Source organism: Micromesistius poutassou, assembly GCF_964030765.1.
Source record: "Micromesistius poutassou genome assembly, chromosome: 23".
Classification (NCBI taxonomy): domain Eukaryota; kingdom Metazoa; phylum Chordata; class Actinopteri; order Gadiformes; family Gadidae; genus Micromesistius; species Micromesistius poutassou.
In genome coordinates, this window is record NC_140293.1 from 1810148 (window position 1) to 1823326 (window position 13179).

The window sequence follows — 13179 nt, forward strand, 5'->3', positions numbered from 1 at the left end:
GCTCATGCTAATGTAAGTCTCAAGTGCGTCAGTCGGAATACATTCTGTTGACTCTAGCCATAGCCTTGTATATCACATTGGCCACATTATAACCTCCAGGCTAAACTCATTGACCAAAATATACAGACATAAATATTGTATTGCAGACTCAATTGGGGCGTTGAGTCATTTGTTCAACTTTGTTGGAATATCGTGTGTTTGGACATCATGTGTTGTTTACTATCAACGGGCTAAAAGGGAAGTGAGATGTTTACTTTACACGATTCCCAATGAAACAAAGGGAATGTTGCACGCCGCTGCTAGCCAAGATCTTGTAGCCACGGTGGGATGTTTGTTGGCTCCAGACGGCTGTTGGTAATCAAACGTAGCATATCAACATTCCCTCCCCTTGTTTCTTGCTCGCTGGATTTCCTTGTGTCTGGACTTTCTGGGAATTATAGAATAAGCGGCGAAACGTTCATCCGTTCAGACTAAATATTGACTTGTTTTTAACATTGACAAGCAAATACAATTGCGCTATGACGTGGTCCCCTAACCCTATACAACACAACAAGAGCTAAACATACCAGTACGGTGCCCTTCGTCTTGGTCGATGGGAAGTGAGAAATATTTTATTATTGTAAATTGAGAACGCAAGTGGTGGCAATCTATAAACACCTATTCTTGTTCACCTTCTTGACATCTTAGATAATACCTATTATCGTCCTGTCTGGCTGCCGTTATTACCTTCCAAACATTATTCTTTTGTCTCGCTTACTGTTTGGCTAGCTGTTTGGTGACATGTCTGGTTGACTCACCGTCTGTCTTTGGCTGGTGAACCGCTGATCCATTTGTCTACGCGTCGAGCTGACTAGCCTCGTTGCAGGGGTGGGGTGGGGGGGGGGGGGGGGGGGGGGGCCTGAGGCTGTGTGATGTACTTGTGTACCTTCTCGGCCTGGCGTGTTGCGATTAATTTGGGATTTATCGGTATAAACACCGCGGGCCGTTTATCCATCGCTCATACGCGGGCTCTCGAGACTTCAGTACCAAGCGTTTTTTTTGTTTTTTTTTGCTTTTGGCCAAGAGATGCGCTTTTCTGACCGGGTTCCCAGGGGGGGGAGCGTTCTAGAACATTCTAGAACATTCTAGAACCTGGCGCCACGGAACCCGTCCGCCCCTGACAACGCAGTGATGTCATGGATATTCCGGCATGTGCCTGCCCGTGCCTATCTGTCTGTCTGCAGGCTGCAGTCAGCACAGGGCCGAGAATACACTGACTGCCTCCCCCGGTAGTCAGGGGATGTGCATGCTTGTCTTTCTTAATTTGTGTGTGTCTCTGTTTGTTTCTGTGTGTGTGTGTGTGTGTGTGTGTGTGTGTGTGTGTGTGTGTGTGTGTGTGTGTGTGTGTGTGTGTGTGTGTGTGTGTGTGTGTGTGTGTGTGTGTGCGTGCGTGTTTGTGTGTGCGTTTAATATGGCGCAAAGGATCAAAGGGTTTAATGATGGGGATTTAACGATGACTATCATTCATATGTTGTGATGATTGGTTGATTGAGGTTCAGTTCATTTTAATCATAATTACAATAATTATTATAATGATAATTATTGTAATTATGATAATTATCGTTATTTTTGGTATAACATGTATCCCTTAACTGCTTCTTTACATGCAAAGTTTTGATTATTTTGCAGAACTGAAAGATGAGCGCTGTTGTGCACAACGCAGGGTTGTGCGTTAGATAACGCTATCACCCAACATTCCTGACAGCCAACAAACTCAGATCGGAAGCTCGTATTCCGGCTCTCCTGATCTTGAGTCAGCAGTCTAAATACAAACTGGGAAGGAGGGAGAGAGAGAGAGAGAGAGAGAGAGAGAGAGAGAGAGAGAGAGAGAGAGAGTTTTTATGTGACCCCGGAGATCCCCCCCCCCCCCCCTTGTGAGGTCACAAAGGTGTTGGTGTCGGTCGCTATGGCAACGCTATTTCGGGGGGTCCAGACAGTAACGAGACACTGATTGGACAGCACCGGCCAGTCGCACGACATCACCCACACCGGATGGAAACCGAACCACGCCAAGTGGAGTTAAAGCCACAGAGGACAGGAAGTGGAAATCCACTCAATCCAATCAGAGAGTCAGCTCAACTCTGAATGGCATATTCACATTTAAAGCTGCACACACACATGCACGCATGCACGCACGCACGCACGCACACACGCACGCACGCACGCACACACGCGCGCACGCACACACACAAGCACACACACACACACACACACACACACACACACACACGCACACACACACACTGTGTTTCATTTGTAAAACTGACTGTTGATGAAGATGAAGGGTAAAGTAGTAGGTCAACACAGATTCACACACACACACACACACACACACACACACACACACACAAACACACATTACTACACAATGCGTGTGCGTGTGTCTCTGTGTGTGTGTGTGTGTGTGTGTGTGTGTGTGTGTGTGTATGTGTGTGTGTTAGGGTGTAGAAACACTGCATTCCATTTCTGGTACTTTTGAATCAGATTAGTTTTACGACATGCCATACACTATCATGTCAGTTACTGTATACTGCGTGTCTGTCTGGTCCGTCTGAGTTGATGACCCGGTCTCTTTGGGTGGTCCGTAGACTGAACTGTATTTGGATGATAGTACAAATAGCAGATGACATTGCTCACGAGACACATATGTTGTGTGTTTTTATACAGACATGTGCATATGCACGTCACATACATACACGCACACGTACACACACACACACACACACACACACACACACACACACACACACTGCTCACGCTCACAAACAATCAACCACGCAAACAACACACCTGTGAATCCACACACACACACACGCAAGGACATAAACGTGAAAACAAACGTCCATACACCATGCACAAGAAAACACACAAATACACACAGCATGTCCTTGAGTTGCTGTAAACCTCGGATCCTACAGAGCTAAACACAGCTGGTGGAGAAGGCCTGCACCTATTCCTCACAGCCCAGAGGAGGAGGGGGAGGAGGAGGAGGGGAGGGGGAGAGAGGGAGGAGGAGGAGGAGGAGGAGGAGGAGGGGAGGGGGAGAGAGGAAGGAGGAGGAGGAGGAGGGGAAGTAGGAGGAGGAGAGAGGGAGGATGGAGGAGAGAGTTAACGTCTACTTTTGTTGTATTAGTACTTTGTATTTTTATTGTGGTTTTTTTTGTGTGTGTGTGTGTGTACACGTATGTGTGTGTGTGTCGTACTTGGCTCTCACTTGGGATTTTTTCTAGTTTACCTCTCAACAACCCTCACAGATTGTGCAACTGTCAGTTTATGATTGACAGGTCCGGGACCCATCCATTCTATTCCAAGGGGCCGGTGCTTCTATTGAGAGGCATCGGGGAGCCAACTCAGTAATCCTTATGGTCCACACATGACACGTGACATGATGACATGTTTGTCGGCAAACAGGATTAAACAGATTTTTGCGTTGCACTTAGTAAGGTAAACACAAAGTAAACACAAAAGGACAATCTTAGGTCATTCTTCATCCATCCATTCCTTCCTTACATCTGAACTTCACGTTGATAATGTCGTCAACATAATGTGGTAATACATGCTGAAACGTCAATATGTGCTTTATTTCATTACTATAGAAATAAGTAATTTTCTTTCTTAAGATAGATTATTTTGTATTCTTCCTTCCTAACTTTCCCATAATCACCCATGCTGATATAAAGCCACCTGTTATTAATTCAATGATTATGTACATTGGGAACGATTTCAGGGTGATTAACAAAGCATTGAAAAGTGACGGTTCTCAGAACTCCAACTTCCACGGTATCGTCCGACTTTCGGAACATTCCAGAAACCCATACCCATACGGGAAACTCATACCTGCTCCCCTTTGTCCTGTACATGCATTCTCCAAATCCTAAACAAACGTTCTCCAAACAACACCCGTGGCGTGGGATGGGGGGGGTGGGGGGGGTGGTGGGGGGGGGGGGGGGGGGGGGGGGGGGTGCAGACTCTCCTCTCCATCTCGGCGAGGATCAGGATAAGCCGGGGCCTGTGTAGGGACACGCTACGCTAGGTGTGTACAGGAGACGGGGGTTAGGAGACGGGTATACACCCAGTAGACGTATGGTATGGTGCGCGGGGTCCGCGGCGTGTTTGAACAACGCGGTATGCGCAAAACAAAGGAGAGTGACTGGCGAGCATCAGCCGCGGCTGAAAGATGCTAAGCGCTAGGCTAATACCTGGCTGACAGCATCCTGCTCCCAGGTCTGTGTGTGTGCGTGCGTGTGTGTGTGTGTGTGTTTGCGTGTGTGTTGGTGTGTCTGCATATCTGTGTATGTGTCTGTATCTGTGTCTGTATGTGTGTTTCCATTTGTGTGTATTTAGTGTCTGTTTGTGCATGCACCTGTGTGTATGTAAGTGCGTGATTACATCTGTGTGTGTGTGTGTGTGTCTGTGTGTGCATGCGTGTGTGTGTGTGTGTGTGTGTGTGTGTGTGTGTGTGTGTGCATACCCTTTATGCATTACCTCGAGTGGAACAGTCCTGTCGGAGCCTGTCGTGTTCCATTCACTCTATCCCATAATAATCCCGGCGTATCACCCCTACTAAAACCCCGACCTGCGCCGGGACACGTCCTGGCCGCTCCTCCCTTCCCTTACAGGCTCATTAAACACCAGACTTTGCAATTATCTGCTCAAACTCTCCGAGGCAGCCTGCTGTGAACTGACACATATCAAATGAAGCAGATATATGGGGTTTTGTACGTCGGCCAGATTCAAGACGCACTAAAGGAGGAAAGGTGTTGCGCACAAAGGCAACACGACATTGAAAAACACATTCCAACAAACACATGTAGTAGACACACAAAATACATGCATGTGCACGCACGCACGCGCACACACGCATGTACGTGTGTGCGTGCACACATGTATTTGTGTGTGTGTGTGTGTGTGTGTGTGTGTGTGTGTGTGTGTGTGTGTGTGTGTGTGTGTGTGTGTGTGTGTGTGAGAGTGTGTGTCTGGTATGTGCGTTGTGTGTGTCTCCATTGTCTTCTTCATTTCTATATATCCCTGTCGCCCTTTCCTGGGAACCCAACGCCCTGTGACATCAGCTCAAGTGTGTGTGTGTGTGTGTGTGTGTGTGGGGAGGGGGGGGGGGAAGGGGGGGTGGGTGGGGTTGTAGTGTCACCCCAGCCTCAGGGGTCCGAGCTGGGATCACTTTCCTCTGATCGTCCCCTCCCTCCTTCTCCCTATAACCCCTGGGGTACTGGGGACTCACCTCCACCCGCCCCCACGTGCTGGTTGGAGGACAGCATTGTATGTACGGTGGCCTCTGGCCAATAGAAAGCTGAGCCCGAACCCTAGAGAGGTTCAGACTGATTGACAGGTGACAGATTCTGCGTGCATATTGTTCTCCGACTGCCGGTTCATGTGCCGCATGTCCCCAGGATATCTTTTAATCTTTCTTTCATTATTTTTTTGGCATGTGAGTGTGTGTGTGTGTGTTTCTGTTTAGGTGTGCATGTGCATCTGTATGTGTGTGTCTGCATGTGTGTGTGTACATATATATATGTGTGCATCTGCATAAATGTGTGTACTGTATATATGTGTGTGTTTGCTTATATCTGTGTGCGTTCATGCATTTGGGTGTGTGTGCGTGCGTGTCTGTGTGTGTGTGTGTGTGTGTGTGTGTGTGTGTGGTCAGATAAACAAAGCTATTGTTTGGTTCTATTATTAGTCTCTATTCTCTCCTTAACACAACTCATCTGGTCATTCTATTCCACCTTTCTTTCTCAATCTCTTGGTTTGCATCTCAGCCCCTTTGAAGCTTCTCTATCGCGCTTCTCTCCCTCCAACTCCTTCTTTGTCTCTCTCTTCCTACCTCTCTCTCTCTCTGTTTCTCTCTGTCTCTCTCTTCCTACCTCTCTCTCTGTCTCTCTCTCCCTCTCTCTCCCAAGCTCCCCCTCTCTCCTCCTGTCACTCTGATTAGGAGAGGAGAGGCGATCAAAGAGAGAGAATCAAGGAAGTTGGATAGTTTTTTCAGTGACCTCTCCCCTCCTTTCCTTTCCTCTCATCTCTTCCTCTCTTTCTGTAGCAGCATTTTTTTCACCTCATCTGAACAACCTCCGGCTCTGTCTGTTCTGTATCTGTACATAGATCTCGACACAGATGTGTATTCAAACGCTACATGATGTTTGAAAGACATCATGTAGTGCTTGAATACACACAAAGTCTTTGAACTCTTACTAAGATACTGGAATCAAACCCAGGTCCTTACACACACACACACACACACACACACACACAAAACAAAACCGCATGTGTCAGATTGAGAAGATGATTGACACATGCAATCTTTAAAAGCTCTCACACACACTGTCATGCACACTGACACACTGAAACACACAACATCTGAGCTTCCCTGTATGGGGTCTTTGAACCCCCCCCACGACCCTGTGACCTCTGACCTTTGAGAAGGGATTTTCTGCGAACTGTGTTCTTGGTCGCACACTTAAATCCCGGCATATGTCACTCAAGACATGTCTGCTCCTGCTTATCCACGTTGGTACTTAATATAATATATGTACGTGTAGTCATGAAACACAGCATGGCATCTGTGTGGCGGATCCTTCTAGAACTCTCGCCATGGTTACGTGACGGATGGAAGGGGGGAAGGGAGTCCAATGAGACGATGCACTGGAGTCTGTAGACAGTTTGTAGTTGTTTGTGGTTTGTAATTATATTTTCTATTGGTTCATCGTTCGTCATTCGGCGTTGGTAGTCTGTAGTTAAACGTGTTCAATTTTTTTTTTTTTTTTGGTGTTTACCATGTGATGTCCGTCAGCCATGACGTTGTGTTTAGTTTATGGTCTAGACTGACAACAATACCGCCCTCATGCTCTGAAAGAATGTGTTTTAACCAACCTCTCTCTCTCTCTCTCTCTCTCTCTCTCTCTGCAGGGGGCCAACCCAGACGAACCATGTGCGGGTCAGGACTGCAGCGGAGGATGCAGGTGTAACCCAGAGAAAGGCGGCAGGGTGAGTCTTCAGCTGCCCTGTTGGCTCTTTCAGCGGTCTTATTTTCACCCCTTGAGATCCAAGTTTAGCGATCATAAATATAATCATAAATCATAAATACACACTAACACATACACACGCACACACACACGTTCAAACACACACACACACACACGCACACGCATGATGAAATGCAATATAACACACAATTATATGGCTTCAGGCTAGGAACATATGTCATTTTCATGTCACCGTTCGATAAAAATTTGCTTTCATCCATTATCAGTCATCTGCAAACCGCGAGCGACATGTTTTAACAGAGCCCGCCTTTTTTTTTACGATATCACACACACAGCTTACAATCACACCAGACACACTCACACACAGGCTCGACGGGGAAAAAAAGTTGGAGCTCCGACCAAAAGTCGCGTTGCTGTGCGATCGTGGATTTATGAACATAATTGCAGTGAGGCATGAGGTTTATAGAAATATATCCAATACACTTAACTCCTCCAGGTATATAAAATGTCTTAGTAAAGTACCACGCCATGGCTGCCAGCCAAGGCTGTTTGAGTCCCAGCCAAGGGTTACTGGGTTCAATTCCCAATGTCCCACAGTCTACCTGTAAAGCACGATGAATTACCCCCACCTCCTCCCTAAAGGACGTGTATCTGAACAGGGACTTGCATGAGAGAGTCCCATTCTAAAAGGACCGAACACATATACACATATAACTCCCGTCATAACTTTATGACAGTGGATTGTGTGTATTCCGATGCATACTCCCAAGTGTTTCTTCTGTCTTAGGCTAGACACCTTTATGTCCCACACACACACACACACACACACACTCACACACACGGCCCCCTTCCCCCAGCACCCCATTATCTAAACAACAATTACTGTCTGACACGATAGCCTACACTTTAGACAAATAACACAGTGTGGCTGTGGGACCGCGCTAGCTAAAGCGCGAGGCTAAATGACAGGAATGACTCTGCTGCTGCTCCCTGCTACATGACAGAGTCGATGACATTGGGCTCTTATTGCCCCGATGGATCCCCCAGGTGCTTATTTTGTCTCCTTTTCTTTTTTACTTTTGGGGCGAGCGTCGCTAATCACAGTCTTTAGCTTATGAGCTAAGCGGAGGAACGGCAGTTAGAGAGAGGGAGTCTGTGTCGGAGTTCGGTGTGACAGTTGGGCGGCTTCTGTTGTGATCTATACTTTTATCGATTGGTAGTAAGTGAGTAAAGCTTTATTTGGTAAGTGGGATTTGTTGTGGGAAATGTGGACGTTTTGAAAGGGTGAGAAAATCAATGCAACCTGATTCTTATTTGGATAGAATATAGGCCTAATATTAAAATAATTATAATCAACATTTTTTAATAATGACAAGTCATTTTGATTTGATCGGGATTAATCAATACCAGATCCATGGGATTCCAGTTGAGGGATCATCAAAGACACCCACACCCACGCACATACATATACACACACACACACACGCACACACACACGCACGCATGCACACACGCACGCATGCACGCACGCACGCACACACACACACACACTCTGTGTTTAATTAATTTGTAAAAACTGACACGGTAGCTTAGACACATTCCATCACAAAATGTGTTCTAGATTTAGTGAGAGATAGTCAGCTGACACACACACACACACACACACACACACACACACACACACACACTCACTAACTTGTGGTTAGCTAACTTAGAGTTGGGGTTGGAATGGAGGGAATGAATAGAAAGTTTGAATGATGGATGGATATATGGAACTTTTACTGTTATGTATCTGTTTAAAGTGAGCTAAAGCTAGTGCTTGCTGGCGATGCGCTACAGGGGATTGTGTGCTCCAGATTAGCTCGGAATGCAGTGGTTAGCTATGTGCTACAGGTTAGGTATGAACTCAGGTGTTATTGACGTGCCTCGGGTTAACTTTGAGCGTAGGGGTTAGCTGTGTGCTACAGGTGAGGTATGACTTCAGGTACTAGAAATGTGCTACAGGTTAGCTATTAATCCAAGGGTTTGCGATGTGCTTCAGGTTAGCTATGAACGTGGGGGTAAACTATGTGCCGCAGGTGCTGTATGAATGCAGTGGTCAGTGGTGTGCTACAGGTTAGCTATGAAGCTATGAATGCAGTGGTCAGTGGTTAGCCATAACGACTAGAACATGCGAATCGTGGCACTGGAACAAAACGTAGATGTCCTGTAGGCAGCTTTGACTTCACCCCTATAGACTTTAAACACAGTGCAGGTGGTGTGCACAGAGTGTATGTGTGCATACACTCTGTGATTGTGGTTGAGGGTGTGCTAGGGTGTGTGTGAGTATGTGTGTGTGTGTGTGTGTGTGTGTGTGTGTGTGTGTGTGCATGAGTGTGTGACTTGTGTGGTTTGGGTTAAGCCGGTCCCATCATGTTGTATCCATTATCTTCAATAACATCCGTTCCATTTGGGCTAACCTCAGGGGCCTCAGGGTGTGTTTCTGTGTGTGCGTGTGTGTGTGTGTGTGTGTGTGTGTGTGTTGCATGTATGTGTGTGTTTGTTTGTGTGTGTGTGTATCTGTGTGTGTGTGTGTGTGTGCATCTGTGTGTGTGTGTGTGTGTGTGATTTCTGTCACCGGTGGAGTGGACACACTGGAACTCTTATGTCGTTATGGGGTCTCCCAGGCAGGATGCCAGGGGCCAGGAAGTTGTCTCTCCTTTCATGAAGACCTTCTGTTGCTCTGTCTCAACAGCTCACACAGAGACAGTTAGTAAGTCCTTTTAGTTCGCTGTTTACAACGTCGGAAACAAATAAAATGACGGAAAGTGTGAGGAAGAGTGCGAGGAAGAGGGGCAGAAAGCGACATAAATCTGATGGGCTATAAAGTGAGAGAGCGCAAAAGATAGAGAGCGAGAGAGAGAGAGAGAGAGGGGCCTATTACTTTACAGTGTGATGAAGAGGTGGAGACAGTTTGATGTAAAACAACCTGCGGGCATCGAGGGAACCTGAGGGTGAGAGGCTCGTGAGCGAGGGGAAAAAAAGCCACATCTATCATAGATGGATAGAAAGATAAGATAGACGGATAGAGTTGTACTTTGATAGACAGATTTACCGAGTTTAGTGATTATGGAGACTGATTTGGATAATTATAAGTGCACTTTGTTCGTATATGTGTGTGTCTGTGTGTGTGTGTGTGTGTGTGTGTGTGTGTGTGTGTGTTTGCAGCTCGTCGTCAGGTGAAGCGCCAGGAGAAAGCACATGACCATGTAACAGTAGAGTTTTGCCATGTGTGTGAAATGGCGGACATGGTGGAGTAGCTCACAGGGCTCTGAGTCCAGGCTTCAGTCACATTCACATTCCAGCATCGCCATAATCTGCGATTATATTAAGTAGAAGTGACCTGAAAGATGAGGGAGAGGGGGAGAGGGGGAGAAAGAGGTAGAGGTGGAGGGAGGGAGGGATGGAGAGAGAGAGAGAGAGAAAGGGAGAGGGAGAGGGAGATATATAATGGACAGAAAAAGGGAGAGAGCAATGAGATGATTAAAAGATTTGTGAAAGATTGGGAAGACCTAGGGCCCTGGGTAATATAGACCATACACACACACACACACACACACACACACACACACACACACACAGGTATCAGATGTCTGTGATAAACATCAGTGGCGGTACAACAGCCTCTGAATGAAGCTTTGATCTCTCTCTCTCTCTCTCTCTCTCTCTCTCTCTCTCTCTCTCTCTCTCTCTCTCTCACCATGCGTTCTCTAATGTGTTGTGTTTGTGATTATTTGAGAATCTCTGGATTTTGCTGAGTGAGCACTTGTGTTTGTGTGTGTCTGTGTATGTGTGTGTGTGTGTCTGTGTGTGTGTGTGTGTGTGTGTGTGTGTGTGTGTAAGTTAAATACACACAAGCCAGACACAACGACAGACACACTCACGCATCACTACACTGATGCTTCTCTCTCTCTTCCCCTCTCTCTTTCTCTCTCTCTCTCACTCTCTCTCACACACACACACACACACACACACACACACACACACACACACACACACACACACATCCCTATACTGACCAGACATTGCCTTAGTCAGGGGTCAAAGGTCACTGCCAACAACAAAGACCAAGTGACCAACCTTAATGTCAGGGCCGCATCAGGCCGTGTGTGTGTGTGGGTGTATGTGAGTACGTGTGCATTTGTGTGTGTGTGTGTGTGTGTGTGTGTGTGTGTGTGTGTGTGTGTGTGTGTGTGTGTGTGTGTGTGTGTGTGTGTGTGTGTGTGTGTGTGTGTGCGCGTGTGTGTGTGTGTGTGTGTGTGTGTGTGTGTGTGTGTGTGCATGAGAACAAGAGAATAGCAGGAGAGAAGTAGTCCATCTATGGACTCTTCATCCCTCCAGCCTCCTCTCCTCTCCTCTCCTCTCCTCTCCTCTATTCTCATCCTTCCATGTGGGTTTTTTTTCAAAACCCCCCGCATTAGATTTCTAGACAGAGTAGTCAAAACATCACAATAGTCATAACATCATTATCCTTATAGTTATTATGATGAAGATGAATATCATCATCATAATCATTGCAGTTTTCCATTCAAGAAACGAATGGCTTTGTCTTAAAACTGCGTTGAAAATCAGAAGGGAACATGTTGGCATTGCAGAAAAGTAGGAAAAATATTCTATAATCTTTTTTTGTAAATGTCTGAAGATTGGATGAACAGGCACAGGTTAATCCATAACATGAACACGACTCAAATTTGAGATCATGTTATTTGTTTTTAGATGTCTGCGTAATCGAAGCCACGAAATATGATCGTTAATTTTTCCCAGTGCACAACACTGCCACCACCTGGTCGCTCCGAGTATCACCAGCCACCGTGGCTCTAAGTGGAAATGAATGTTAAAATAATAGGATTATTATACACACATACACACACACACACACACACACACACACACACACACACAACCACAGACAGACACACATGTATATATTTGTATGCGTGTGCTTCAAGCGTGGGTCTGTGAAAGCATTAGCCGTGGGAACTGCACAGCTGCATGGTTATTGATATCTTTGTATTTTCTCCTTGGAAGATAGTGATACACAGATAGTTGATTCCCTCTGTGGTCTACTCTCCCCTGTCTATCTCATGTAGTGCACGTCATGTCGTCATCCCCCCTTACCTGGGTTAAAGGGTGTTCATCCTTGTCCTTTAGAGGGTTTACAGTTATAACAGGGCCTGTAAGGAGGCCCTTTGAGGCTGTCATTGGAATTAATGGAAAACCCGGCGTACATGTTTCACACATAGAAAGTTTGAAGAAACATAGTCACACATGTGTCTTTGCGCATGCTGTGGTTGCGACCCCAGCGCACTCGGTGGTGTGTTGAGGATGCACAACTAAGTCTGGAGTGTCGCTGTGTTACTGCAGAGCGGGATGAGATGGGTATGTGTCAGGACAGTGCTGGGGCTGTATCGTGCTAATTACACGGCTTCCTCGCGTCTGACCTCACCTCCTCTTGAAGACGTGTGGGTGCAAAGGCGGTGCTGTGGAGAAAGTGATGAAAAGGTAGGAAACAGAGTGGAACAGCGTAGCAAAGTAACTACACAGCACCGACGTTTTGCCCGCCGTGGCCTGCGGTGGTGGAGTCCTGCCGTGTAACAACATAGTGTTTAACTGGTGACCCCGCTTGGCTAATTAACGCACGCAATGGATCATCCATCTACATGAGGTCACTGCGGGTCCTTTCAAAATGGCCAATTCCCACGCAGAGGCCTGATGACATCGTCAAAAGGTGTGCTGCTATAATACACAGCTAAAAACAGCTGGTTTCAGTTAATTAGCGTCCCTACAAACCAGGTGAGGGCACTGGCCCGGCAGCCTGGCTCCTATGGAGGGAACACAGAGGAACTAGATGTTTATAAAATATAGGTGTTGTTTTGACTTTGCTGTTATCTGTATCACGCACCGTCCGTCTCGCTGTCTGTGTTCCCCTACTTTCCCTATCTCTCTCTCTCTCTCCCCCCCCTCTCTCTCTCTCTCTCTCTCGCTCTCTCTCTCTCTCTCTCTCTCTCTGTCTAGCCTCTCTCTCTCTCTCCCTTATCATCTCTGGCTTGTCTGGCCATGGGTCCAGAGACAGGTTATACTTTAACTATCAGATAGAAATAAACAG

At 46.6% G+C, this 13179-nt stretch overlaps 1 protein-coding gene across 1 annotated transcript in view; it reads left to right on the forward strand.

Annotated features, from left to right (window-relative positions):
* Positions 1-13179, forward strand: part of col4a6 (collagen, type IV, alpha 6) — a gene marked incomplete at its 3' end in the record, with an annotated part of 83092 nt that overhangs the window by 40128 nt on the left and 29785 nt on the right. Inside the window, exon 4 of the mRNA XM_084487318.1 lies at positions 6958-7035. Within this exon, the coding sequence (XP_084343444.1) occupies positions 6958-7035 (78 nt within the window). The remainder of the gene's footprint in view (positions 1-6957; positions 7036-13179) is intronic.